The 27,284-nt window shown below is 43.9% G+C and overlaps 1 protein-coding gene across 1 annotated transcript in view; it reads left to right on the plus strand.

The window, feature by feature from the left end:
* The window catches only part of LOC309566016 (polycystin-1-like protein 2), a gene marked incomplete at its 5' end in the record, with an annotated part of 162,574 nt that overhangs the window by 36,601 nt on the left and 98,689 nt on the right, over positions 1 to 27,284 (plus strand). The window contains 7 exons of the mRNA XM_082271035.1: positions 2,736 to 2,834; positions 3,183 to 3,217; positions 6,669 to 6,786; positions 6,895 to 7,102; positions 13,347 to 13,461; positions 24,954 to 25,098; positions 26,472 to 26,675. Coding sequence (XP_082127161.1) covers positions 2,736 to 2,834; positions 3,183 to 3,217; positions 6,669 to 6,786; positions 6,895 to 7,102; positions 13,347 to 13,461; positions 24,954 to 25,098; positions 26,472 to 26,675 — 924 coding nt within the window. The remainder of the gene's footprint in view (positions 1 to 2,735; positions 2,835 to 3,182; positions 3,218 to 6,668; positions 6,787 to 6,894; positions 7,103 to 13,346; positions 13,462 to 24,953; positions 25,099 to 26,471; positions 26,676 to 27,284) is intronic.

The raw sequence follows: 27,284 nt of genomic DNA on the forward strand, positions 1-27,284 counted from the left end.
TAATCAGTGAATGGATTTTTTCCCAGAAGGTTTGTAGTGGTGTGCGAGCTCTCCAACAATATCATGTACAATGGAGGACCAGTGGCCTTGCATTGTACTTGAGGATGTTGAGGGCCCGTCCATATACCAAAAGTGTTGGACAGCAGAGGCTGCGGGGGGATCAAGGAATAAGGTAAATAATAATTTATTCACCTTATTCATCATTTACTAGGTAAAAAAGCATTTAACCCTTGCAGTATGGAGGACACAATGAAAAAGTTAACTTGTTATCTATGAAAGAGAAACCTATAATAAGCTGACCCAAGCGCTGAATGAGGACAATAAATATAATATGAGATGGCAATGCAGCTACTTAACCTACATAAATGTACACGATGGATAAACAGAAGGTATTCCACAATAACTTCTAGATGAACCAGTAGCGCAAACTTTTTTCTCCTGGGATGATTTGATATACAGGTGTAGTTCTCAAAGGGTCACCACCACCACCGTGCTCCAAGGGGGGAGGAGAAATGCCCACTCACCAAATGCTGTGGCCCAAGACACTTTCGTGTTTGAGCAATAAAGCCTGTAGGGTTAATCAATGATCCGTGTCATCCACACCGGGCATCATACCAACTCAGACCGTAAAGGCTCGGCAGCATATGGAGAGAGAAGAAAAATCCCACTTCACTCTCCTACCTTACACACAGAGTGTGTGGGAAATATTGAAGGATCATGGACTGATTGATATCAATATGATTATTTCCTGATGCTATTGTTGACATCTGTGTAGTGTTGGACTCTGTGCAGTCTTACAAGTCGTATTTTTACACACATACGTTTATGGCACTTGCTTTTTGTTAAGTTTGCGCTACTGGTTCATCTAGAAGTTATTGTGGAATACCTTCTGTTTATCCAACTTGTACATAACTTGTTATCTAGCCTGGATTTAAGCTTTAAAGTGAGCCTGTGTTCCCCAGACTATGGACATAAAGTATTTACATATTCTAAACAAGTCTTAAAAGAGCTGTAAATGGGAGACTCAAGCTATTGTGCTGCTAACACACTTGTTAAGTGCTTCTGTGCACTGGGGTGCAATTCATGTAATTGGCACTATACTACAATAAGTTAATGCACCTGTACTGCACCATGTGAGGACTGGCAGGCAGCTGAGATTCTCCTTCCATATAAATAGCTGAGATTTCAGTGCCTTTGATGTGAATTTTGAAGAATAATTTTTCCGCAATGCCTACAGCTACAGAAGCTTGTTTTAAAGTGCTTTAAATGCTTGTTCAGACTATGTAAATACTCTGTTGTGCACACCATGGATGCAGGTTCACTTTAACGATGGTCATATACAAAAGATGATGGCTGAATCGAATCCACTCATGATATGATCTTCATAGTGCCCAGGTTCCTGAATATGTGGCTAAGCACTGAACAGATTTGAGGGAGGGGGGGGGATAAAAAAATTGGAAGATTCAGAACAACTGGTAGTAGTAACCCCTTGAGACAAAATCAGCTGGAATAGACAACAATCACATCAGCTTTTTGGAAATATTTAGGGTTCAGTTTATGTACTTTACTTCAGGAAAATGGACAAGTGTGAAAGCCTACCTCCAGCCAGAACATTTTTTTTTTCATTTTATACATTTTTGATACCTTGAAAAAGTATTAAAACTGCTGTCAAGTTCTTATTGTTGTTTGCGTCGCTGCTGGAAAGTTTTTCCTTCACCTCTTGTAAGTTTATTGGCCAGAAAAGTAAATGAGAGGAAATTTTCCCAACAGGAGCAATGCAAAAAACAACAACTTTAAGTAATGTTCAAAAGAGTTGAGAGAAAATGAGAGAACATCTCAGTCTCAGACAGCAATAAAACTTGCCTGAAGTTCTAGCTTTCGTTGTTCTGTCCAAAACCAAAAAATAACATTTTGACCAGAGTTGAGTTTTATCAGTACTCAGTTGAGTCTTGGTAGTTTATTCACCTCCTGAGTAAAAATGTGCACAACAGAAAAATGTATTTTGTTTCTTTTCGGATTCATTTGTTACTAATTTTGTTTCATCACAATCTTTTTGTTAAAAATATTTGTTACGGAATTAGTTTTGTAAATTTGGATTTGTTTAGTATATTTGTTGTTCCCGGATCGATTAGTATTTTTGAACGTTTTTTCCCGAAGATTTGGATTCATTTGTTATGTTATGATTTGGAGATTCTGATGGATGCACCTCCATCCAACCCAAACGCAATAAGTAGGAATCATCTTATTTCATTTGTTTACCTTACTGTAGCTATTTATTACAATATGTTTATATTTCATATGTAATATGTAGAGCATATTTTACCATTCACACTGTGCTCACTAGAATAAAAATGAACAGATCCGAATAAATTTAGATAATTTGTTATGTCATTGGGTTAATTTGGATGCTTCAAACATTAACAAAAGGCCCAAACTAATTGATACTGTCATCTGAATAAAACAAATGCATTAGCTGTTTTTGTTATAATTTAGTTTGGATTAGTTAAAATGTATTACTATTGTGATTCAAAGATTCAGATACATCTGAAACTCTGAATAATTAAGATTTAATCTGAATTTCGATTCTTAGCGAAATTAATTGCACATGTTTACTCCTGACTACATGTATTTTTGTTCGGTCATAAAGACACTGCAAAAACCTATACACCACTATTTATACTGCTTTAATTAGAGAATGATTGCATGGATATCTTATGTATTGTTTGTAATTACAGGTACATATACGGTTACAATCATAGCTACAAATTTAGTTTCTAATGCTAGTTTGGACATTGGACAGATTGCTGTAATAACCAACACTACTCTAAATGAAGGTAATAACAACATGTAAAACTGTATCTTAGAAAAATATCTGCTAGTCAAAAGTTAGTTATAGTTACCGGTACATAACTATGTATATTTTTAGATATGAATCCAATCTAAAGTATATCATATAGAAACCGCTGCTTGCAGCCACATTCATGAGAGATGAGAGCCAGGAGGTTTTATTGAAGAATGCACATAACAGCGAGCAAAAGGCCACTAAGGCACTATTGATGGATGTTGGCTGTATTCTTTAGTATAACCTCCTGCCTTTCAACTCCGCTTTTGGACTCCATTAGTGCTTATATGTTATGAATTTATATGGAACTAATGTAATATTTATCCTTTTTGTTTTTCAGGGACAGAAGACAGACATAGAGAAAAAGAGATCAAGGTCAGCAGTTTCATCTACTACCCATCCTCATCTTACATTATAAAAAAGAAAAAGGTTTTCTTTGGTGTTGGATAGAGCTGGGGAGGCTTAGCACTTTTAGTCAGGTTTTATATTTATCTGTACACTTGTTGGGGACATTTGCTTTCAAATGCAAGATAATCAGAGGCACAGACAACAATACAACCTTAATATTAATATTTCCCTTCTTATGTTCTTTTATTGATGTCTGAAAACCCTCTTGGAAAGATGTTTCTTACAGTTTGGTGACACGATTGCTATTAAGCAGGTCAAGGTTCCTAAAACTGCCATTGTCCTCTAAGTCATTCAGAACTGGGCATTGGACGTGAAGATTACCTACATATATTCCAAGAACCCCATGGACCAGTTAAAGTTATAATCAGAGTTGTATAAAGTACTCAAAACCCATACTTGAGTAAAAGTACAAGTGCTCAATCAAAAAGTGACTTGAGTAGAAGTGGAAGTGCTCAATCAAAAAGTGACTTGAGTAGAAGTACTAAAGTATTCAACATTTTTTGTACTTAAGTATTGCAAGTAGTTTTTTTAAAACTTTTGCTACTCAAGTACTGAAAGTAAAAGTACCAGTAGTTTTAAAAAAATAAATTGCTACTCAAGTACTGAAAGTAAAAGTACAAGTACTGTGTTATGTAGTTATTAAAGAAAGAAGTCAAAAGTTTGAACATCATATTGTTTTTTATTATTTCAAATGCAGCTTTTATTTATACATACAGTAACATTTATTTTCGTATGCGCTGATAATACACATGTTTTGAGCTTCATGAAACCTGCCATCTACTGTTCTGGCAGTGGTAATTTTTATAATTGTAACGAGTAACTATGCAGCACAAAAAAAAAATATTGCAGTAGAAGTATTGAAATCATTGAAAAAATGTAGTGAAGTAAAAGTGGAAGTAGGAGAAAAAAATTCTACTCCAGGAAAGTACAGATACCGCCTTTCGGTACTTAAGTACAGTAGTGAAGTAGTTCTACTTAGTTACTATACATCTCTGGTTATAATAAACCCAAAACAAAAAAATGGCATATATTGCAGTTGACCAATCTCTATCTGTAGAGAAGGAAAATGCCAGGGCCAATCCTATCAACACCACATCCTAAAAAGATATGTCAAAGAACAAAGATAGGAAGGGAAACTGGGACTTTATAGGTGTTGAGCTCCCCTGCCAGCTACTTAGTAGTACCTGGCGGGGAAGCTCAACACCTATAAAGTTACTGTTTCCCTTCCTATCTTTGTTCTTTGACAATCCCTAAATGTGACGGCTGCATTTGTTTTCCTTTTTAAGGCCCCCCCCCCTCCTTTTTGACGCAGCCAGTAACACACTCCCTGTATTAGAGTGCCTACTCTCTGGTTAAAGGAGAACAGGAGGTACCTATGGACAGCAGTATTGTCAGTCAGTGGTGGTGGTGGATTGTGGTGGTGGGGAGAGGGGGGGGAGAGGGGGGGTGTCTAGATGTACAGATTTAGATACACTAACAAATTAAAGGCAAGCTCCAGCTAATACTTTGTAGACCATTACAGCAACCCTTTTGGGATAAAGCTTTTACATAAATAAATAAATAAAAGCTGACCATTGTAAACACTCCCAAAAGTGTTAAATGGTTTGTCCTAACCCTATAACTGCTATATCTGCAGGGCAGCTTGTTCTGTTGAAAAAAACAACAGACATACAGGCAGGATCACTAGGTGAAATTTTTTTGTTTAATTTATTTTTATTGTGGTAGAAAGTAAAATGCAAGAGTACAAAACCAGTAAATAACAACATCAAGTAAATCTCAACAAAATGAAAACAGGCTTTGTCCCTTTGTCCAGTATTTTGCTATACTAGGTGAAATTAGAAGAATAAAAGCCTAAAAAAAAAGATAACTAATTAAGCCATAACACCTAAGAATTGATAAGCTGCAACTTAATAAATGTTTGCTTTTGGGTTTAATACTGCTTTACTGTATAGATTATTCTCAGTGAGAATCAGCAATTTACAGCAATTTTAGTGATCCTAAATGCACATGTGGGGGAACGTTGTTCCACCTAATTAAACCTAGACAGGTTTCCTAATGAAGAGAAGATCTTTCGGGCAGTTCACTAGACCGTCAGGGTAGGGAACAATTACTGGAATAGATTCCCCATGACTCCCCTTGCATCGCAACCATCTTCTCCTCTCCCTCCCAGCTGCTTGGTTCCAGTAACTGTGTCCTCCTGCTATTATATTTACCCCCCTTCCACAATCAGACCTTACCCTTCTGAAGCTCTGATCACCCCATGCACCCCTCTTGCAGTGCTGCTGGGTGCCAGGATGGGGGGGGGGGGGCAGTAAACATGCCATATTTACTGGCCCTTCATTTCTTGAGTAAACACAGTAAGCAATGGATACCGATTGTCCCTGTGTTCATTTATAATTGAAGCATAGTAAACTGTGTTTGCTATGATTTAGTCTGTGAACAAACAAGAAGCTTCTGTACAGAACACTTCCTGTTCATTCATTCTGCAGTTCAGCTGAGGCTGTAGAAAAAGGGATTGAGGAATCTATGTCCTCAATCTCTTGGTACTCTGGCCATGTGAATGAGTGGTTTGTTCATGCAGCTAGAGCCACCTCTAACTTTATGGGGACTCAGCGGCTGTACAAACACAGGCACATATCTTAATTTGACAGGTGTGCAGGTGCGGATAAGCAGCTCAAATACACACAGTCTGTGTTTGGTGCTGTACACCTGCACCCACATGCTTGTGAAAGGGGGGGAACTGTCAGGTAGCCTGTACGGGGCCCCATGATTTTTAACAGCATCCCTGGACATGCATACTTTTTTTGAAACAATTTTTTGTTTAGCTAATATGGTTTAAGTGGCAAATAAGTGGTGGGGTTTACACCTGTGCTTGTTAGGAGAACAGATACAGGTGGAAAATAACTGTTTTGATAGCCCAGAAGGCAGAAGACAGCAACCTAACTGCCCCATCCAGAACTACTAGGTTGCTTGAAAATAACCACTCACTGGTGGTACCAACTCCTGGGTCACTGGGTGTCAAATAGCCTGATGCCAACCAACATCTGGTGCCCAAGTTCTCCTTGCTGCCATGCTCTGTAAATGGTGCGTCTGTTGTGGTATTTTTTTGGGGTACATAGTGTGTACTGTTTTTTTTTTTTCTGCCATAAGTAAAGATCAACAGGTACCACATAGATCCTGTAACAACCAAAGAGGCTTCTTCTCCCCCTAAATCTGGGAATAGCCATATAGTGGATTTCCATATTATAAAGATCTTCTGAATCACACTGACCCCTGCTGTGGTCAGTCCTAGCATTCTAGTAGAGCTCAAATCCTAAAGTCTAGGAGGACCATAGGTCTTGAAAACTAAGGCAGGCTGTACAGTCCTACATGTACATCGAAGTGCTGCTACTATGATGCTTCTCACAATCTCTTACAGGATATCATTAAAAAGAAATGGGCAATTCAGATAGAGCCCCGCAGACATGTCAACCCATTTTCCAATATTAGTTTGCAAGTATGGAGCAACATTACTGATAATATCACCTGGTCATGTGGTAAGTGGGTAGTAAAATATTCTCTCAGAGTATTGTTTTTTAAACTACTAAATGGGTCCAAATGCTTGACAAGAATTCTAGACTGACCTAATTTTTTTGTACCTGCAGGATCTTGCTGGTTGGGATGGTTTGCATGTTTAAAACAGAATATAATTGACCCGACTTCAAATAAGATTGTGATTCCTGCTGCCTGCCTGCCACCTCCTAATGCCGCATTCACAGTTCAAGCTGCTGCAGTTCTCAGTGATGGGGAGACAGTGCAGGATGAACAATGCTTCTATGTGACAGCCAAAAACCAACTCCGACCCAGAATCAGGTCAAGATACAAATCTACTGTTGTGTCCTGCATGTTTTGAATGTATTTTAACTCCAAGACTTTTTGTTTTTCAATACTTTATTTTCAGCACAAGGTAACAATACAGAGAACACTCATCATATACATCGGAGATGGTGTCATGTCTGTACAAAGGTTCAGAAATAAGGAACCATGTTACCACATAGGCTCAGTGTACTTCTCAGTGTAATATCCCTTAAAGGCATCGAAGGAAAGTACATGTAAAGTAACCCCAGGGGACTATGCAGGCGGTTGTCTCTGTACCCTGTGTTTTTCAAATTAAGTTAAAGTAGGGAGAAGAGACTGAATAAGACAGAACTGGGGGAAGGAAAAAAAATGGGGGGGGGGGGAGGGAGGAGTAGGGGAAGGGAAAGGATCAACCTCCATCCCTGCATCTCCCCCGGTATGGCAAACCGGTAAGACAACCTTCAATTGCCACAGGAAGTCAGTTCAACCCAAGAGGGATGAATACTGTGCAAGTAGAACCACTTTTTGAGGAATTTGTCTTGAAGGCCCCCCCCTCTCCATGACAACCAGATTCTCCATTTAGGTTATTTCAGTAACCTTTTTCAACCATCGTAAATCAAAAGTGGTTGTGTCTGTTATCAGAAAAGCGGGATACAGCTTTTTACTTTCAAGACTTAAACAATTGTGTTTGTAAAAAGATGTCTATTTTTCAGTGATTAGCTCTACAGTAGGTATTCTGTACATTGTATAAGAAACATAAGGTGACTGGCATTGAGATGTTTCCAATTTCCTACCACCAAAATTGAACTAGGATACAACTATTACTGTATAATACTATAATATAATAATACTAGAGTATTATTTTTCTATTCCCTAATTTATGTATCTAATACACACTGTAGCTGACCTGTGAATGACAATGCTATGGATAACTAATGGACCTCAGGACTGAATGCTGGATGCAAGAGGAAACAGCAAATGCTGAAACTTGTATTTTTCAGTTTCAGGGTATTATCTATGTGATGCCAACAGTCTGATCTCCATGTGTGTACTGAAGATGCTGAGCGGTGCTTTCTTTTAGTAGTTTACAGTCAGCAGGATCTAGGCTTTGTGCAGTTTGTATACACTGCTCTGTTTCAAGTGCTACTTTAGGCCTCATGCACACCTCTTCTCTTAAAGGAGTTGTAAAGGCAGAAGGTTTTTTTTATCTTAATGCATTCTATGCATTAGGATTAAAAGCCTTTCTGTGTGTAGCAGCCGCCCCAGCACCCCACAATACTTGTATATGTGGTGTGGGGTGCGCTAAACAACAAATAAATAATGAATATATAACATATATCTATGTGTGAACCAAATCAACAAAAGTAAATATATATAACATATATCAATCTGTGAAGCCAATTAATAATGCAAATCAATTGGTGCATAAACATAAAAGTTCATAAGTGTCCATAAATATTTTGCAGGTGAGTAGAATTGTATTCTATCCGAATAATACGTGTATCCACCACCGAGTGAAATTCATCCTTACCAAACGGAAATAAATAAGGTGCAACTATATTTTCTTGTGCTGAAAAAATATCCAATCTCCTTGTGAACAAACACCACGTGTAAATCACCAAGAATTAGCCTCTTACCAGATGGTAATAGGTATGCACTTGTTCAGTGAAACCACCGCCTTGCTTCCTCTTTAAAATCCTGAAGTGGGATGTAGAACCGCTCTACCTTTCTTTCTCCACTAGATGGCAACGAGTACCAGCAAGAAACACAGCCTCATCCTTCTTTACAAGCTCACAAAACCACCGTGTATTAAAGGAAAAAAAGGGCTAATAGTGTATTACCCTTGAGATTTATTCAAAAACAGTTGATAATGCACTTACAATTAGATGTCTTGTATTCAGCATAAACATAGGCATACGAATTCCTGCAAAGGCTTGCGGCCGGCTGCAGCACGGACCGCGAGTTGCGTGTGACGTGTTCGCCTCCTAATCTGACCGGTTTCTTCCCATAGGACTTCTACTGAGACAGTACCTGTCTCAGTAGAAGTCCTATGGGAAGAAACCGGTCAGATTAGGAGGCGCACACGTCACACACAACTTGCGGTCCGTGCTGCAGCCGGCCGCAAGCCTTTGCAGGAATTCGTATGCCTATGTTTATGCTGAATACAAGACATCTAATTGTAAGTGCATTATCAACTGTTTTTGAATAAATCTCAAGGGTAATACACTATTAGCCCTTTTTTTCCTTTAATACACGGTGGTTTTGTGAGCTTGTAAAGAAGGATGAGGCTGTGTTTCTTGCTGGTACTCGTTGCCATCTAGTGGAGAAAGAAAGGTAGAGCGGTTCTACATCCCACTTCAGGATTTTAAAGAGGAAGCAAGGCGGTGGTTTCACTGAACAAGTGCATACCTATTACCATCTGGTAAGAGGCTAATTCTTGGTGATTTACACGTGGTGTTTGTTCACAAGGAGATTGGATATTTTTTCAGCACAAGAAAATATAGTTGCACCTTATTTATTTCCGTTTGGTAAGGATGAATTTCACTCGGTGGTGGATACACGTATTATTCGGATAGAATACAATTCTACTCACCTGCAAAATATTTATGGACACTTATGAACTTTTATGTTTATGCACCAATTGATTTGCATTATTAATTGGCTTCACAGATTGATATATGTTATATATATTTACTTTTGTTGATTTGGTTCACACATAGATATATGTTATATATTCATTATTTATTTGTTGTTTAGCGCACCCCACACCACATATACATTTATCTATATTCAAAAGCACTGAATACCGGGAGCAGCTTCAACACACTATCAGCGCACCCATCCCCCCTTACAACACCCCACAATACTTACCTGAGCCCCATCTCTATTCAGTGATGTCCACGAGTCCCTCACCCGTCCTGAGAGGACTCTCCCTCCTGATTGCCTGGGACACAGCAGCGGTGCCATTGGCTACTGCTTCTGTCAATCAAAGTCAGTTAGCCAATCAGGAGAGAGAGGGGGCAGGGCTGAACAGCAGCTCCATGTCTGAATGGACACACAGGGCTGCAGCTCATCTCATGTGCCCCCATAGCAAGCTGCTTGCTGTGGGGGCACTCGACAGGAGGAAGGGGCTAGGAGCAGCGAGGAGGGACCCAAGAAGAGGAGGATCTGGGCTGCTCTGTGCAAAACCAAATGCACAGAGCAGGTAAGAATAACATGTTTGATATTTAAAAAAAAAAACCCAAGATTTTAGTCATTTTAAACTGTTTTTGTGAGTTTAGGCTGGTTTTATTTTCTGCCCTTGAACTCCCCTAATGTTATCCTATGTGTCCATGCACACATGGACGTTTTTACCAGTTTAGTAGCAGTAGAGCTCAAAGGAGGATGTTTTCTATACACCCTAAAGCCACAAAAAAACGCTGAACGCTGTTAAGCGCATGTCAATGCTGTTAAAAGCGATTAAATGCGCCTAAACACTAGGCGCACAGCACTTATTCAATGGAAACTCAAAAAGACTCACCCAAGCTCTACCGCTATATCAGGAGGTGTACATGCAGAGTGTCGGTGCACTGGCTATAGTGTTCTCTGCTGATCCATAACAAAGGTGCACGGGCAACCCGATAGCTGCTTCATTTAAGGAACTCTATTTTTGCACAACAGCAATAACAGTATCCAAAAAAAGCTAGCACGTTTCAGTCAAAGCTTTCCTCTTAGATTACACTGATTACATTCAAATCAAATCGTTTAGCACAGCACTTATTTTTTTAAACGGCCAGAATAAATTAAAATTCTGGCCAATAAAATAAATAAACGTCCAAACACCAAACGCTGCTAAACTCGCCTAAACTAGTTTGAAAGAATGCAGCTTAGGTGAGTTTATAACGTTGATTTTCTCCTGTCAGGATAAACAGCCTTTACAAGAAACCATTGTGCATGAGGTCCTATGCGTTGACATGCCTCCTTTGGACCTCAGTCTGCCCGGACAGTATGGTAACTTTTACTCCCTAAAATACAGTACATGAGATATTTAGCGGTCATTTGAAGTGTAAAGAGACACTAATTTTCTCATCCTTATGCTATGAAGGCTAGCAGCTTACTGAGGGAACATGAAAAAGAAGAGAGCGGTCTATCTAAAGGCCCAAACTAACTAAAGGCCCAAACAGACAGGGAAGCCAGGTTATACCACAGAAATGCAGTCTGCCCTGGGCTATTTGGGGGCACCATACAGTGTTGAGGTGTACGGCATTGAACGCTGTCTGTGTTTTAGCACCTGGCAATGAAAGAGAGACTGTACTGTGGATGAAATTTTTACATCCACAGTACAAGTAAAGTCCCGGTCTGGGAGAGAGAGCAATGCAGAAGCATGTAGGTAAGTGATCAACGGGGGAGGAGGATTGAGAGAGTTAACACTTTCATCGCAATGACTACCAATACGGGGGGATTAGGAACCAAGATAGGAAAGGAAGGTTTGGGGAGGTAACACTTTCATTGCCATGATCACCATGGGGGAGGGGGGGTGGAGTGGGCAAACTTTTGCTGCCATGATTACCAATGCAGGAAAGGGGGATGGGGGTTCATTTTTTTTTTTGCATGAACTGATGAACACAAATGCCAGGGGGTGGGGGTTACATTTTAATGACCACCAATGTAGGGGGAAGGGTTAACAGTACTGACACCAGTGTTGGGGGTTATTATTTCATCCATTGACACCAATGTTAGGGGTCATCATTGCACTCACTGACACCAACTCTGTGGGTTATTATTGCGTTCACTGACATCAGTGCTGGGGGTCATTGCACTCAAAGTCTTTGATGTGCATTGTGATATGCTGCAAAAAAGCAGGTGTAGCACCCTCCTAGGTAGGTGCTAGTGGGAAAGTATAGTTTTGAGCCTTGTCTGCTTACCAGAAGGGCTGCAGGTAAATCTTTATTGTTCTCTGCCTACCAGAGAGCAGGATCTGTTAGTGAAGTCTGCTCATTGTGCTCAGTATGTAATTCATTATGTCTAGAGGAGTGTTTCACACTGGTCCAATAGGAAGGCATGTTGGACAGTGGGAGGAAACCTGACAAATGGATGCATAGGCTTTGATACAGTCCTGGTGATTGGCAGGGGCAGGTTGCCTCTGTGCATTCTGGGATACTGTATAAAAGCCAGGAGCACATGTGCTGCGGGGTCTTTGGCGGGAGGGGGTGGCTGTCTCCTCCTCTGTAGCAGTGGCATGCGGTCGCAGGAGGTCGTCCTGAGGGCCAGAGGAACAGAAGAGAAAATCTGAACCCAGAGGTCCAGTAGAGCTGACTGAGGGGGAGACACTGGAGACCCTGGGACCAAAGTATCGTGAGTACAGGGACACATGTCAAGGGGCCTGACCTGAGGGGGGCCACCCCACGTGTAGGATAGTCAGTGGACGGGTGTCAGCAGTGAAGAGAAAGGGGATGCTAGCGAGAGTGTCCTGAAGATAATTGCTAGTCCACCAAGTCATCTTAGGAAAAGAGACTTAATTCCCAAATTCACCCATAGTGGAAGGGTGAATCAGCAGCCTGGCTGTACCTGAGGATAGGAGTCCTCAACCACTTGTGCATAGTTAATTTGTAGTATTCCACTATTCCCTTCTCCTATCCCTAATTTATAATAAACACAAAACAACCAAAATACCCCTGGACTGATTATTGGAGCAAGCCAAGGAAGGAGAATGTAAGGACTTGAAACTGTCATATTTGTATGCTGGTAACTCAGGGGGACCTGAAAATGTGAAATCTTACAGTCCTTAAGGGGGCAGTGCTACACAGGAAATACATTTTTGGTCATTAAAGTGGAGTTCCAGCCAGTTCTGTGTTTAATAAAAGTCATCAGCTTCAAAAAGTGTAGCTGCTGATTTTTAATAAACACGCACTCCCCTGTCCCACGATCCAATGATGCGGCCGCCCGAAAGCCTCGCTCCTCTTCCTCTCCTCTCGGTGCTGCCAGTACCACTACTGTGGGCACCCGGCTGTAACAGCTTGCGGCTTCACAGCCAGGTGTGCACTGCGCATGTGCAAGTCGCGCTGCGCATCCTGAATGGCTGGCCAATCTTCTGGAACCTCTCACGTGCTGCTAATTTTAATAAAGTGATTTTTTTTTTATACTGACCTCAGCTCCCTGCTGTTCCTTTTCTTCTGCATGTACATAACTGTCTTACAAGTAAATTGCGCTCTTATTTGGACTTCTTTCATAAAATCATTTTGCAGGGCTTATAGTTTTACAGATCCTTCTCTTGTTTCAGCTGTCTGAGTAATTGCAAGAATATTAACCTTTCTGAGGCCATGGTGCTCTATGCTTCCTGTGAAAACTGCAATGCAGTTACATATACCTGGTACCTTCAGGATAACTTCAATAAGGTTAGTTTTCAGTTGTTAGCATTAGAGTGGTAACAGATGCTGGTCTTAATCTTATAATGTAAATAACAAGGTACATATTATCAATCCCCATAACAACCAGTCAAACATCATATTTTATTGTTCCAACCAACAAGCCTGCCAGTAAATTCACTATTTTTCTACTTCTGAGAAATACCACGCAAAGTCCGCCGCCGGCACTGGCATCTTCCATTTGCCAGTCTTTGACTGCCTTGATTGGCCGGAACAGGACGACCTCACTCCCATGTATGTGCAAGAGTGCAGTCATCCCAGAATACAAGCAGTGTGCCAAAATGTATATTGAGCTCCTCATTAAGGCTGGCCATACATGCTCAATTTTCTTGTACAATGTTCTTTTAGATTTACCTTAAACTACCGTATATAGTCGAGTATAAGCTGACTTTTTCAGCATGTTTTTTTATGCTGAAAAAACCCCCCTCATCTTATACTCGAGTCACGGTCTTACTTACCTTTTAAAAATGGCGCCACCCAGTGCCAACACGTCACCGCACATGCGCCGTCTGCCCGGGAATAGCCGAACATGTACGGGCGGCACCATTTTTAAATGTAAGGCGCCTCACCGACAGGTACCGACAGGTACAGTAAGTGAGAATCATCCGCAGCCCCTGCATTTCCTCATGCAGTGCTGCGGGCATGGTACAGGACATTCTCCATGCCATCCTGTACCATCACCTGTGCCATGTCTGTACCATCAATTGTGCCATGCCTGTACCATCTCCTGTACCTTCACCTGTGCCATGCCTGTACCATCTCTTGTGCCATGCCTGTACCATCTCCTGTGCCATGCCTGTACCATCTTCTATACCATCACCTGTGCCATGCCTGTACCATCTCCTGTGCCATTCCCGTACCACCACCTGTACCATGCCTGTACCATCTCCTGTACCATGCCTGTACCATCTCCTGTACCATGCCTGTACCATCTCCTGTACCATGCCCACAGCCCTGCATCTCCTGAACCATGCCCGCAGCACCTGTTTTGTGTCTCGTGGTGGTCCAGTAGCTGCTGCATTTCCCACCCTAGGCTTATACTCGAGTCAATACATTTTCCCACTTTTTTGTGGTAAAATTAGGTGCCTCGGCTTATATTCGGGTTGGCTTATACTCGAGTATATATGGTATGTAGTGCAAGAGCCTGCCTAAATGGATACAATTTAAAGTTGTTTAGTTTGTTTGACCTCATTTTATATGTTTTTTGGTAAATCTAAAGGAAAATTGTACAGGAAAATTGATCATGTATGGCCAGACTAAGGCTCCATGCACACTGGCTTAAAAAGGGCTGCTTCTACAGGAGTTTTGTGTTTTGCCTATAGAAGCAGCTCAATGTTATCCTACGTATCCATGCACATAAGGACAATTACAGGCATATTTTGAGCTCAGCGATTAGAGGAAGGAAAAAAACCCCTTCTGGTTTGCGTTTATGATTGGAGCTTTCTGGCAGAAAAAACGCCAAACTCTCCTAAACTCGCCTAAACTGTGTACAGAAATGCTCTATATGAGAGTATTATTTTTAAGCCCAGTGTGCATGGAGCCTCAAAGCTCAGTGTACATTCTAAAGAAGACTGCAAACAGGCAGGTAAGTGTGTTTTATTGCAATAGGGACATTGCATCTCTCTCCTGTTATAAAGACTGCCTGTTCGCCATTTTTGTAAACTTTAGTTATGCTTTAACTATAGCTACAGAGAAAAGTCGCATCACTTTCCCATCCCTTTCTGACCTCTCCGCCATTCACATAACTTTTATTACTATTATCACTCATCGTGTTCTGTGAATGGGGGGAGAAGTAGTTGATTGATAGGATTCCACTAAAGCCGGTCATAGCTGGTTCAAATCTCAGCCGGTTCAGCAGGGAATGGCTGAGATTCGATCCATCAATGGGCAGACTGTTTGTACCCAAGTGGATCCATCAATCGACTTGGGTACAACCAGCATGTTGGATATTTACATGCGTTTATTGCCAGCTACAGTTATAGCCACTGGCAATAATCACTGTTTTTCTCCTGGCAGGGACAGCTCCCCGCAACCTCCCCTCCAGCCGCGGAAAACAAAAGCTCCATGGGAGGGATTCCACCAACACTGACAGTGTTGCTGGAGGATTTAAACTATTTTCTTTCCCTGCAGCGGGAGAATAGCATTGTCTATTGCCTGCTTTACCCTTCACAGAATGCAAAATATTGTTGGAGTGTAGTAATAGGAATTCACAGTGCTGGAAGACAGCTGCTCAGGGCAGTATACGATGGCTGAGAGGAGATACTACAGGGATGATTTTTAGCAGAAGCAGCTGCCTGCAGGTAATGGAATAACAACAGTATAGACAATTCATTGGTATGGTGCTACAGTGCCTTGAAAATGTATTCATACACGATAGAATCTATTGAATGTGACCCCCCATCTCAATTTCCAATCTCTTATGGTTACAACCATCAGATCGAAAACATATTACTTATCCAATTACCAAGCATTCTCTTTCTTTATGGGATAGACTAAAGACTAATTATAATTTACAGTCTACACACAATCCACTACAATCTTTTCTGAGAAATACAGCCTTTTATCCGGCTTGGGAATTCCCGAATTCATTTCGGGCATGGTCTAGGTCAGGCCTGTCAAGGCTATTTAATCTGGTCTCTAGCTCTTCTATCTTAAGTTTTCCTGAACTTTGTGAATCACATCATTTACCACATTCAGAACTTTTTCGATATCTCCAAATTAAAAATTTCTATACCCCATTTATAACAAATGGTACCATTCTGAATCAGCTCTCTCAATTTGAGCGTATCTGTATCAAGAACCCACACTCCAGAGGTCTAATTTCTAGCCTATATTCTCAATTGCTTAACAATCCAGACGTAGATAGACCAAACTATGTCAGGAAATGGGAAACAGACCTTGGCCATACACTTAACCAATCAGAATGGTCTGAAATCTGGTCTGTAACTAAATCTTCTTCAAAAATTATCGCAATTGAATCATCATACAAGGTTCTTTCACGATGGTACTTGGTAGAATCGCCAAGTTCACACCAAGCTATCCGGCCTTTTGTTTTAGAGGTTGTATGGAAATAGGTACACATGTTCATGTATGGTGGAATTGCTCAATTGCTACAGTTTTTTGGAAAGAAATATTCTCTCTAGCATTTAAAATGTTTGAAAAATAGATATTACTCCAGATCCGGTGAATGCCATTTTAAATTTAAAACCTGCATGCCTGACACGAAAACAATTCAAATTATTCCTTCAGCTTTTTAATGCCGCTAAACAAACCATAGCCAAAGCTTGGAAGACTACCACTTTGAATCTTGTAGAAGTTAAACATAGGATGAATAATGCATTATTACATGCAAAAATGGAAGCCATGGATTGCGATAAATTTAGTACTTTTATAAGCATTTGGGACCCTTGGATTAAACATGGCCTATCACCGGGTTTTGAGCAACAGGTTCTGAATGCTTGGTAGTTAAGACTTATATTTTATTTACTTTGTATTAACTTTTGTGGTACAAGTTCTATTCTCAATGCCCTCTCCTTTACCCACTTTACCCTACCCACAACCTGCTGACTTATTCCTTTTCCTTTTTTTTTTTATTTCCCCCACAGCCATGTTCTGAATACCTTCTCAAAATCTTAATATCTCAGAATATGATATTAATAATTCTACCTTTTTCTTTTGTTCCTTCCTTTTGTGCAAACTTCACTATACAGTATAACATTTATAATACTTCTGTAACAATAACAGTATTTCTGCTTCTGTTTTTGTTTTGTAACTTGCTTTATGGCTGTTTTATAAAACTCAATAAAAGTATTGAACGAGAAAATGTATTCATACTAGGGATGGACCGATTATCGGCAAAGCCGATATATCGGGGGGCGATCTGCACTTTCCCCGATATATCTGAATCGGCCCCTGAGGTTACCGATATTACTGATATTTTGGGAAAGTGTATGTACCAGAGTGATGCCTGCAGCTAGAGGCATCATCCCGGTACTGGCGTCCATAGCCGACGGTCGGCTGTCTTGTAATGAAAACCCATGCGGCTGAGAAGCCGCTTGGCTTTCATTACAAGGAGTGGGAGGGGACGTTTCCCTCCCCTCTCGCCCCCTTCCTCGTCTCGTCTGGGTCTCCCGTCCCACCTGGAAGTGATGTCATGACAAATTCAGAAAAATTACATCATTCCAAACAGCCAAACAAATGTATTTAAAAACAAATGACTTACTCTTTTGTTGTAGAAAGTACTATGTTGGTTCCCCAAGCCCTGGGAAACTAAAAATTGTAGCGAAACGGGTTGGCCTCTGAGGAATCAATTTATAGTACCTATCTTATAGCTACGACTTATATTTGTGGGAACATGTGCAATATATAAGAAGTTGCATGTTGACATCTACTTTTTAATATATGTGAAATAAATCTTTTTTTTTATACATTGCTTGTGTAGTACTCCTTTCTGGCCTGTATAGTCCGACTAAACTCTACATATTCTTATCTGTCATAGTTAACAAATCTATAACCAAGTGAGTGTAAAGGTAGGCTGTCAGTATGGGGGGGAAAGGGTAAAAAGAGTGGACCTCCCTGCAGCTCTAATTAGTAGTTATAGGCGTGGTCTCAGGGAAGAAATGAGGAGGGATAAAAAAACAGGAAGAGAAATAAAATGGGGGGGGGAGGAGAGAAGTAGAGTACATAGGGTTATGCAGGGGCGTTGCTAGGTGGGAAAAAGACCAGGGGCTTCAGCCCGAAGATAAATTTGATAACCCCCTCCCACATTTTAAAGTAAACCCCGCCCAAGCTCCTCCCATATTTAAAAGTAAGTACCGCCCCAGCTCCACCCAATGGCCCCCTCAGTCAAGGGTCAGTCAAGGGGTGGTATGGAGAGGAGTACAGGGGGTGAGAAATTGGGTGGTATGGAGAAGAGAGAAGTACAGGGGGTCAGTCATGTGGTGGTATGGAGAGGAGTACATGAGGTCAGTCATGGGGTGGTATGGAGAGGAGAGGAGTACAGGGAGTCAGACATGGGGTGGTATGGAGAGGAGTACAGGGGGTCAGACATGGGGTGGTATGGAGAGGAGAGGAGTACAGGGAGTCAGACATGGGGTGGTATGGAGAGGAGTACAGGGGGTCAGACATGGGGTGGTATGGAGAGGAGAGGAGTACAGGGAGTCAGACATGGGGTGGTATGGAGAGGAGTACAGGGGGTCAGACATGGGGTGGTATGGAGAGGAGTACAGGGGGTCAGACATGGGGTGGTATGGAGAGGAGTACAGGAGGTCAGTCATGGGGTGGTATGGAGAGGAGAGGAGTACAGGGGGTCAGACATGGGGAGGTATGGAGAAGAGTACAGGGGGTAAGACATGGGTTGGTATGGAGAGGAGTACAGGGGGTTAGACATGGGGTGGTATGGAGAGAAGAGGAGTACAGGGGGTCAGTCATGGGGTGGTATGGAGAGGAGAGGAGTACAGGGGGTCAGACATGGGGTGGTATGGAGAGGAGTACAGGGGGTCAGACATGGGGTGGTATGGAGAGGAGTACAGGGGGTCAGACATGGGGTGGTATGGAGAGGAGAGGAGTACAGGAGGTCAGTCATGGGGTGGTATGGAGAGCAGAGAAGTACAGGGGGTCAGACATGGGGTGATATGGAGAGGAGAACAGGGGGGCAGATATAGGGTGGTATGGAGAGGAGCGGAGTACAGGGGGTCAGTCATGGGGTGGTATGGAGAGGAGAGAAGTACAGGGGTTCAGTCATGGGGTTGTATGAAGAGGAATACAGGGGGTCAGACATGGGGTGGTATGGAGAGGAGTACAGGGGGTCAGACATGGGGTGGTATGGAGAGGAGTACAGGGGGTCAGACATGGGGTGGTATGGAGAGGAGTACAGGGGGTCAGACATGGGGTGGTATGGAGAGGAGTACAGGGGGTCAGACATGGGGTGGTATGGAGAGGAGTACAGGGGGTCAGACATGGGGTGGTATGGAGAGGAGTACTGCCGGCATCAGATGGAACATAAATGAATGCAGCCTAAACTCAATCCTATTAAACTCCTTTGGCGTAAATGTAAACAGCCAAGTCTTCTTGTCCAACATCAGTACCTGACCTCAAAAATGCACAAGTTCTCATAAGCTCAATACAAAATCTTGTGGAAAGCCTTCACAGAAAAGTGGAAGCTGTTTACAGATGCAAAGGTGAGACCAACTCAATATACCACCCCATGACTGACCCCCTGTACTCCGCTCCTCTCCATACCACCCTATATCTGCCCCCCTGTACTCCGCTCCTCTCCATACCACCCCATGACTGACCCCCTGTACTCCGCTCCTCTCCATACCACCCTATATCTGCCCCCCTGTACTCCGCTCCTCTCCATACCACCCCATGACTGACCCCCTGTACTCCGCTCCTCTCCATACCACCCTATATCTGCCCCCCTGTACTCCGCTCCTCTCCATACCACCCCATGACTGACCCCCTGTACTCCGCTCCTCTCCATACCACCCTATATCTGCCCCCCTGTACTCCGCTCCTCTCCATACCACCCCATGACTGACCCCCTGTACTCCGCTCCTCTCCATACCACCCTATATCTGCCCCCCTGTACTCCGCTCCTCTCCATACCACCCCATGACTGACCCCCTGTACTCCGCTCCTCTCCATACCACCCTATATCTGCCCCCCTGTACTCCGCTCCTCTCCATACCACCCCATGACTGACCCCCTGTACTCCGCTCCTCTCCATACCACCCTATATCTGCCCCCCTGTACTCCGCTCCTCTCCATACCACCCCATGACTGACCCCCTGTACTCCGCTCCTCTCCATACCACCCTATATCTGCCCCCCTGTACTCCGCTCCTCTCCATACCACCCCATGACTGACCCCCTGTACTTCTCTCCTCTCCATACCACCCCATGACTGACCCCCTGTACTCCGCTCCTCTCCATACCACCCTATATCTGCCCCCCTGTACTCCGCTCCTCTCCATACCACCCCATGACTGACCCCCTGTACTCCGCTCCTCTCCATACCACCCTATATCTGCCCCCCTGTACTCCGCTCCTCTCCATACCACCCCATGACTGACCCCCTGTACTCCGCTCCTCTCCATACCACCCTATATCTGCCCCCCTGTACTCCGCTCCTCTCCATACCACCCCATGACTGACCCCCTGTACTTCTCTCCTCTCCATACCACCCCATGACTGACCCCCTGTACTCCGCTCCTCTCCATACCACCCTATATCTGCCCCCCTGTACTCCTCTCCATATCACCCCATGTCTGACCCCCTGTACTTCTCTGCTCTCCATACCACCCCATGTCTGACCCCCTGTACTCCTCTCCATATCACCCCATGTCTGACCCCCTGTACTTCTCTGCTCTCCATACCACCCCATGTCTGACCCCCTGTACTCCTCTCCTCTCCATACCACCCCATGACTGACCCCCTGTACTCCTCTCCTCTCCATACCACCCCATGTCTGACACCCTGCTGTACTCCTCTCCCTACCAACCCATGTCTGACCCCCTGTACTCCTCTCCATACCACCCCATGTCTGACCCCCTGTACTCCTCTCCTCTCCATACCACCCCATGTCTGACCCCCTGTACTGCTCTCCATACCACCCCATGTCTGACCCCCTGTACTCCTCTCCATACCACCCCATGTCTGACCCCCTGTACTCCTCTCCTCTCCATACCACCCCATGTCTGACCCCCTGTACTCCTCTCCATACCACCCCATGTCTGACCATTGTCCCATCATTTTTTTTCCCCTCCTCTTACATGTTATACGTGGGAACACTCACCTGCCCAACCCAACAGATCCAGCAAGCATTGTCCTGCTGTGATTTGCAGCACCTCTTCCACAGGCCTGTGAATGGAAAGCGAAGCATCCCGGTATATGTGGTGAACACATTTCAAAGTCTTAGAGACGTCATGGTACAGGAGATGGTCAGAGACTGCAGACATGGTACAGGAGATGGGCAGAGACTGCGGACATGATACAAGAGACGGTCAGAGACTGCAGACATGATACAAGAGACGGTCAGAGACTGCAGACACGATACAGGAGATGGTCAGAGACTGCAGACATGGTACAGGAGATGGTCAGAGACTGCAGACATGGTACAGGAGATGGTCAGAGACTGCAGACATGGTACAGGAGATGGTCAGAGACTACAGACATGATACAAGAGATGGTCAGAGACTGAGGACATGATACAAGAGACGGTCAGAGACTGCAGACATGATACAAGAGATGGTCAGAGACTGAGGACATGATACAGGAGAGGGTCAGAGACTGAGGGCATGATACAGGAGAGGGTCAGAGACTGAGGGCATGATACAGGAGATGGTCAGAGACTGAGGACATGATACAGGAGATGGTCAGAGACTGAGGACATGATACAAGAGATGGTCAGAGACTGAGGACATGATACAAGAGACGGTCAGAGACTGCAGACATGGTACAGGAGATGGTCAGAGACTACAGACATGATACAAGAGATGGTCAGAGACTGAGGACATGATACAAGAGACGGTCAGAGACTGCAGACATGATACAAGAGATGGTCAGAGACTGCAGACATGATACAGGAGATGGTCAGAGACTGAGGACATGATACAGGAGATGGTCAGAGACTGAGGACATGATACAGGAGATGGTCAGAGACTGAGGACATGATACAGGAGATGGTCAGAGACTGCAGACATGATACAGGAGATGGTCAGAGACTGAGGACATGATACAGGAGATGGTCAGAGACTGCAGACATGGTACAGGAGATGGTCAGAGACTGCAGACATGGTACAGGAGATGGTCAGAGACTGAGGACATGATACAGGAGATGGTCAGAGACTGAGGACATGATACAGGAGATGGTCAGAGACTGCAGACATGGTACAGGAGATGGTCAGAGACTGCAGACATGGTACAGGAGATGGTCAGAGACTACAGACATGATACAAGAGATGGTCAGAGACTGAGGACATGATACAAGAGACGGTCAGAGACTGCAGACATGATACAGGAGATGGTCAGAGACTGAGGACATGATACAGGAGATGGTCAGAGACTGAGGACATGATACAGGAGATGGTCAGAGACTGAGGACATGATACAGGAGATGGTCAGAGACTGAGGACATGATACAGGAGATGGTCAGAGACTGCAGACATGGTACAGGAGATGGTCAGAGATTGCAGACATGGTACAGGAGATGGTCAGAGACTGCAGACATGGTACAGGAGATGGTCAGAGACTGCAGACATGATACAGGAGATGGTCAGAGACTGCGGACATGATACAGGAGATGGTCAGAGACTGAGGGCATGATACAGGAGATGGTCAGAGACTGAGGGCATGATACAGTAGATGGTCAGAGACTGCAGACATGATACAGGAGATGGTCAGAGACTGCGGACATGATAGAAGATAGAAGAGCACTAGGGGGGCCAGAGAGCACAGGCGAAGCAGAGAGCACTGGAGGAGCTGAAGGGCACGGTGGAGTGGGGGTGGGGGACTGGAGAGAATTAAGAGGGGGTTTGGAAAGCATTGCAGGGGGGTTGGAAGGCGCAGGGGGTGGAGAGCATGGGGGGGACAGGGAGCATAGGGGGGAGGGAGATGAAAAGCACCTGGGAAGGGCTAAAGAACAGGGGGCAGTCCAGTGCACTGGGTGGGGGGGGGGTTAAGAGCACTGAGGCGGGGATAAGAGCACTGAGGCGGGGTTAAGAGCACTGAGGCGGGGATAAGAGCACTGAGGCAGGGTTAAGAGCACTGAGGCGGGGATAAGAGCACTGAGGCGGGGATAAGTGCACTGAGGCGGGGATAAGAGCACTGAGGCGGGGATAAGAGCACTGAGGCGGGGATAAGTGCACTGAGGCGGGGATAAGAGCACTGAGGGTGGGGGGGGGGAATAAGAGCACCGAGGGGGGATTAGAACACTGGAGGGGGTGGGGGGATTAGGAGTACTGGGGAGCCAGCAAAAGAAGTTGTATAGGAGGGGGATGGGGCAGCTGCATATAGAGGAATTGATCTTTCCCTATTCTTCCTGCAGGAGGGAGAGGAGGAGAATCTGTTATTCAGCAGCTGCAGAAAGAATAGGGAAAGATGAATTCCTCTATATGCAGCTTCCCCATCCCTCTACTACCCAGCACACACACTTGGGCAATGGGCACTCACCTTCTTCCCGCCGAGGCTCCGCCCCTTCTTCCCGCCGAGGCTCCGCCCCTTCTTCCCGCCGAGGCCCCGCCCCCTTCCCGCCGCGGCTCCGCCCCCGCTAGTGCCCGGACTGAAGGAGCTGCCACTGCCTGCCCTTTACACAGTGCCCTTTATGCCACTGCATCCAGTGATTGGTGGGCGATCTGGGGCAGCCGCAAGGAAGGAGAGTGATTGCCGCTGTCAAGTAGCATTGATTTCGGGTGTGGGCGGGACCGGTATGCGGGGCTCCGCCCCATTGTTCCGTGCATAGAGAAACAGAAGCTGTCTGGGGAGGAAGGTGGGCGTGGCATACCGGCCCCGCCCACACCCGACATCAATGCTGAAACTTGACAGCTGCATTCACTCTCCTTGGCTGCCCCAGATTGCCCACCAATCATTGAATGTGCTTTATAAATCTTACACTGCTGAGGTATGTAGCCCCGAGTTCTCGGCCAAACCCAGGCTTTGGGACTCGGGGCTAATCATTTTAAAAAAGCAACAGGAGACCCGGGGCTTTTGGGGAGCACACTCGGGGCTATAGCCCAGGTCAGCCCCCCCCTGCCAACGCCACTGGGGTTATGGAAAGAAGGTATGGAAAAGGAGAAGGGAATGCAAGCCAGTGATTACAGTAAAGTCTATCCCCCAACTGCCCCCATCCTCTATCATCTCTCAGGCATGTACTCCCATCATATATGCCATTTTTTATTTTTCCCATAGTTCTACTTTAAGTCCCTTGCCTTTGGAGGCAATTGGAGACCTGTAAAGGCCCGTACACACGTACCGATCGTCGTCATACAAACGTTCGTCTTTTCTCCCCGGGATGTCGGTGTCTGTTGAAAAGTGCAAAGACAGCACAAGAATTTTGTCCGCCGACTTCAGCTGACTGCAGAAGTGATGTCATGTAATGGTTAACTTTCCCTGTGTTTTTTCTTTTCTGAGCATGCCCAGTCTTGCAAATCTGCGGTCTGTCGGCTGATTTCTGTACTGACAGGCGAACAATCGTCCGTTCTGGTGTCGGCATACAAAAATTTTTATGTTTGCAAGAAAGACTCTTGTCCGCAGAATGTGCGCAGACATCTGTCGGAGGCACCATACTAACAAGCGTACAATCGGCAGATCTTTCGTCCGCCGACGTTTGTATGACGACGATCGGTACGTGTGTACGGGCCTTTAGAGAGCAATTTAAGTGTATAATTTGTCTCTCTTAGTTAATGTAGCTTTTTTTCTAAAATAATAATGGGGCTGTGTGCCTCGCCCCTTTTTGTTTTGCAGTCTGTGTCCCTTCCTCCGGTGTGCAGCCTGCGTGATTTTAGGCCGAGCTCGCTGGTTTTGCTACAAAGTGACACATCCACACTTATAATTAACAGCACCTTTCTACAGAGCCAATCACATGGAGCTTTCAAAGTAAAGCTGATAGGTAAGTGTTGTTTTTGAAAACATTTCTATATATTAAAGTTTAGTTTATTTTTTTCTAAATCAGACCATAGGACCATACTAAAGCCTAGTACACCCCACCCCACCCCACCAAAAATTCACCCCAGCGGGTCCCTGAGGCATACCATTCATATGTCCGGTGGCCTAATTTTCCTGCATCTACTAACAACTGAAACGTTGGTTTTGGGTAAACTGATGCTTTCATTACAAATTCTTGGGCTTAAAGTCAAAATTTCAGACCCACTAATTTGGATTTTAAAAACTTACAGTTAACCACTTCTGGACCGGAAGGTTTTACCCCCTTAATGATCAGGCCATTTTTTTCGATACGGCACTGTGTTAATTTAACTGACAATTGAACGGACATGCGACGCTTTAGCCAAATAAAATTGATGTCCTTTTTTCCCCCACAAATAGATCTTTCTTTTGGTGGTATTTGAACACCTGTGGCAATTTTATATTTTTGCGCTATAAACAAAAAAAGAGCAACAATTCTAAAAAAATGTTTTACCTTCTGCTGTAAAACATTCCCAATAAAAACAAAATTAAAAATCAAATTTTTTCATCATTTTAGGCCTATATGTATTCTGTTACATATTTTTGGGAAAATAAATCCCAATAAGTGTATTATTGGTTAATTGGTTTGCGCAAAAGTTATCGTGTCTACAAACTAGGGGAAAGATTTATGTTTTTATTTATTTATTTTTACTAGTAATGGTGGCGATCAGCAATTTTTAGTGGGACTCCGACATTGCGGCAGACAGATCAGACACCTAACTGACATTTTTTACACTTTTGGGGGGACCAGTGACATTACTACAGTAATCAGTGCTAAAAATATGCACGGTTACTGTACTAATGACACTGGTACGGAAGGGGTTAACACCAGGGGCGATCAAAGGGTTAGATGTGTCCCTAGGGGGTTCTTTCTAACTGTGTTGGGGATGGGCTTGCTGGTTCTCTATTGTGACACATCCCCTACAGCAGCCAGCAGAAGAGGGGAGGGAGCACAGTTGGGGGGGGGGACCAGGGGAGCACACAGGGGCCCAGAAACAGCAGAACAAGTGAACTGGATAGGAGGAGTGGTGGGGGCAACATACAGAGGAACCAATCTCCTCCATTTTCCTCCTGCAGCTACAGGAAGAAAAAGGAGGACAGTGATTTCTCTACATGCTGCCCCTCCTATCCAGGTGTACAAGGGAGCTGCACAGGCCCCCTGGAACATGGGGCCCGGTTGCAATTGCAACCTCTGCAACCCCTGTAGGTACGCCCCTGCTGTGAGGTATATGATATACTGTAGTGGAATGTCCATAAGTAAAACACATTTTAAAATAAAACATTTGTGGATTTTTCTAGCCAGATCCACCCATGAATATGGTGAAGAAATGACAGTGGTCAGCACCTTGCCTCCACCAGAGGTGCCAAGCTGCAGCGTCTATCCAGATGAAGGTTCTGTACTGACCAGTTTCCGGATCTCCTGCCTTCCTCCTTGTGCACAAACTGACTCTTGTTCTAGAGATGATCGTATCTCCCTTACATATTGTTTCTTCCCCAAGCCAAGTAGGTGTTACTGACAAGAAATGTTTTTACATCTATAATAACTAATTTCTGTTCATCTTTCCTAGCCTTTGTGTGTGGTATACTGTTTAACGTCATATTACAAGTTTATGAAGGACAACATTATGGAGTTGATTTACTAAAGGCAACTAGGCTGTGCACTTCACCAGGGAAGTTGCACCTTGCAAAAGAACTTGCCCTAGAGCTTAGTGAATGTGAAGTTTCACTTTGCAAAGAACACCCAATCATGTGCAAGAAAAATATAAAAACAACATGTTTGCTTGAACATAATTGGATGATGAAAGTCAGCAAAACCTCACCTAATTTACTAAGATTTTGGGAAATTTACCTTGCAAAGCACAAATTCCTTTTTGAAGCAAACAGTTTATTTGCCTAAATCAAATCCTATATGTTTGAAATCTAGATCTGGCAAAGAAAGAAGCTTTTATGTGCTGTTCTAGCTGCTGTAAAATATTCTGATAATTTGGGAATAAAAATACACACACATGGGTTTTCCTACCAGAAACAAAATCTGTATGGAGTTCTTATGTGCATTCATCGCGTGCGTAGGCTCTGATTTCCTCTTGCAACTAAAAGGAAAAACATAATGAC

The sequence above is a fragment of the Pelophylax lessonae genome, assembly GCF_965119305.1.
Source record: "Pelophylax lessonae genome assembly, chromosome: 10".
In the NCBI taxonomy this organism is placed as follows: Eukaryota; Metazoa; Chordata; class Amphibia; order Anura; family Ranidae; genus Pelophylax; species Pelophylax lessonae.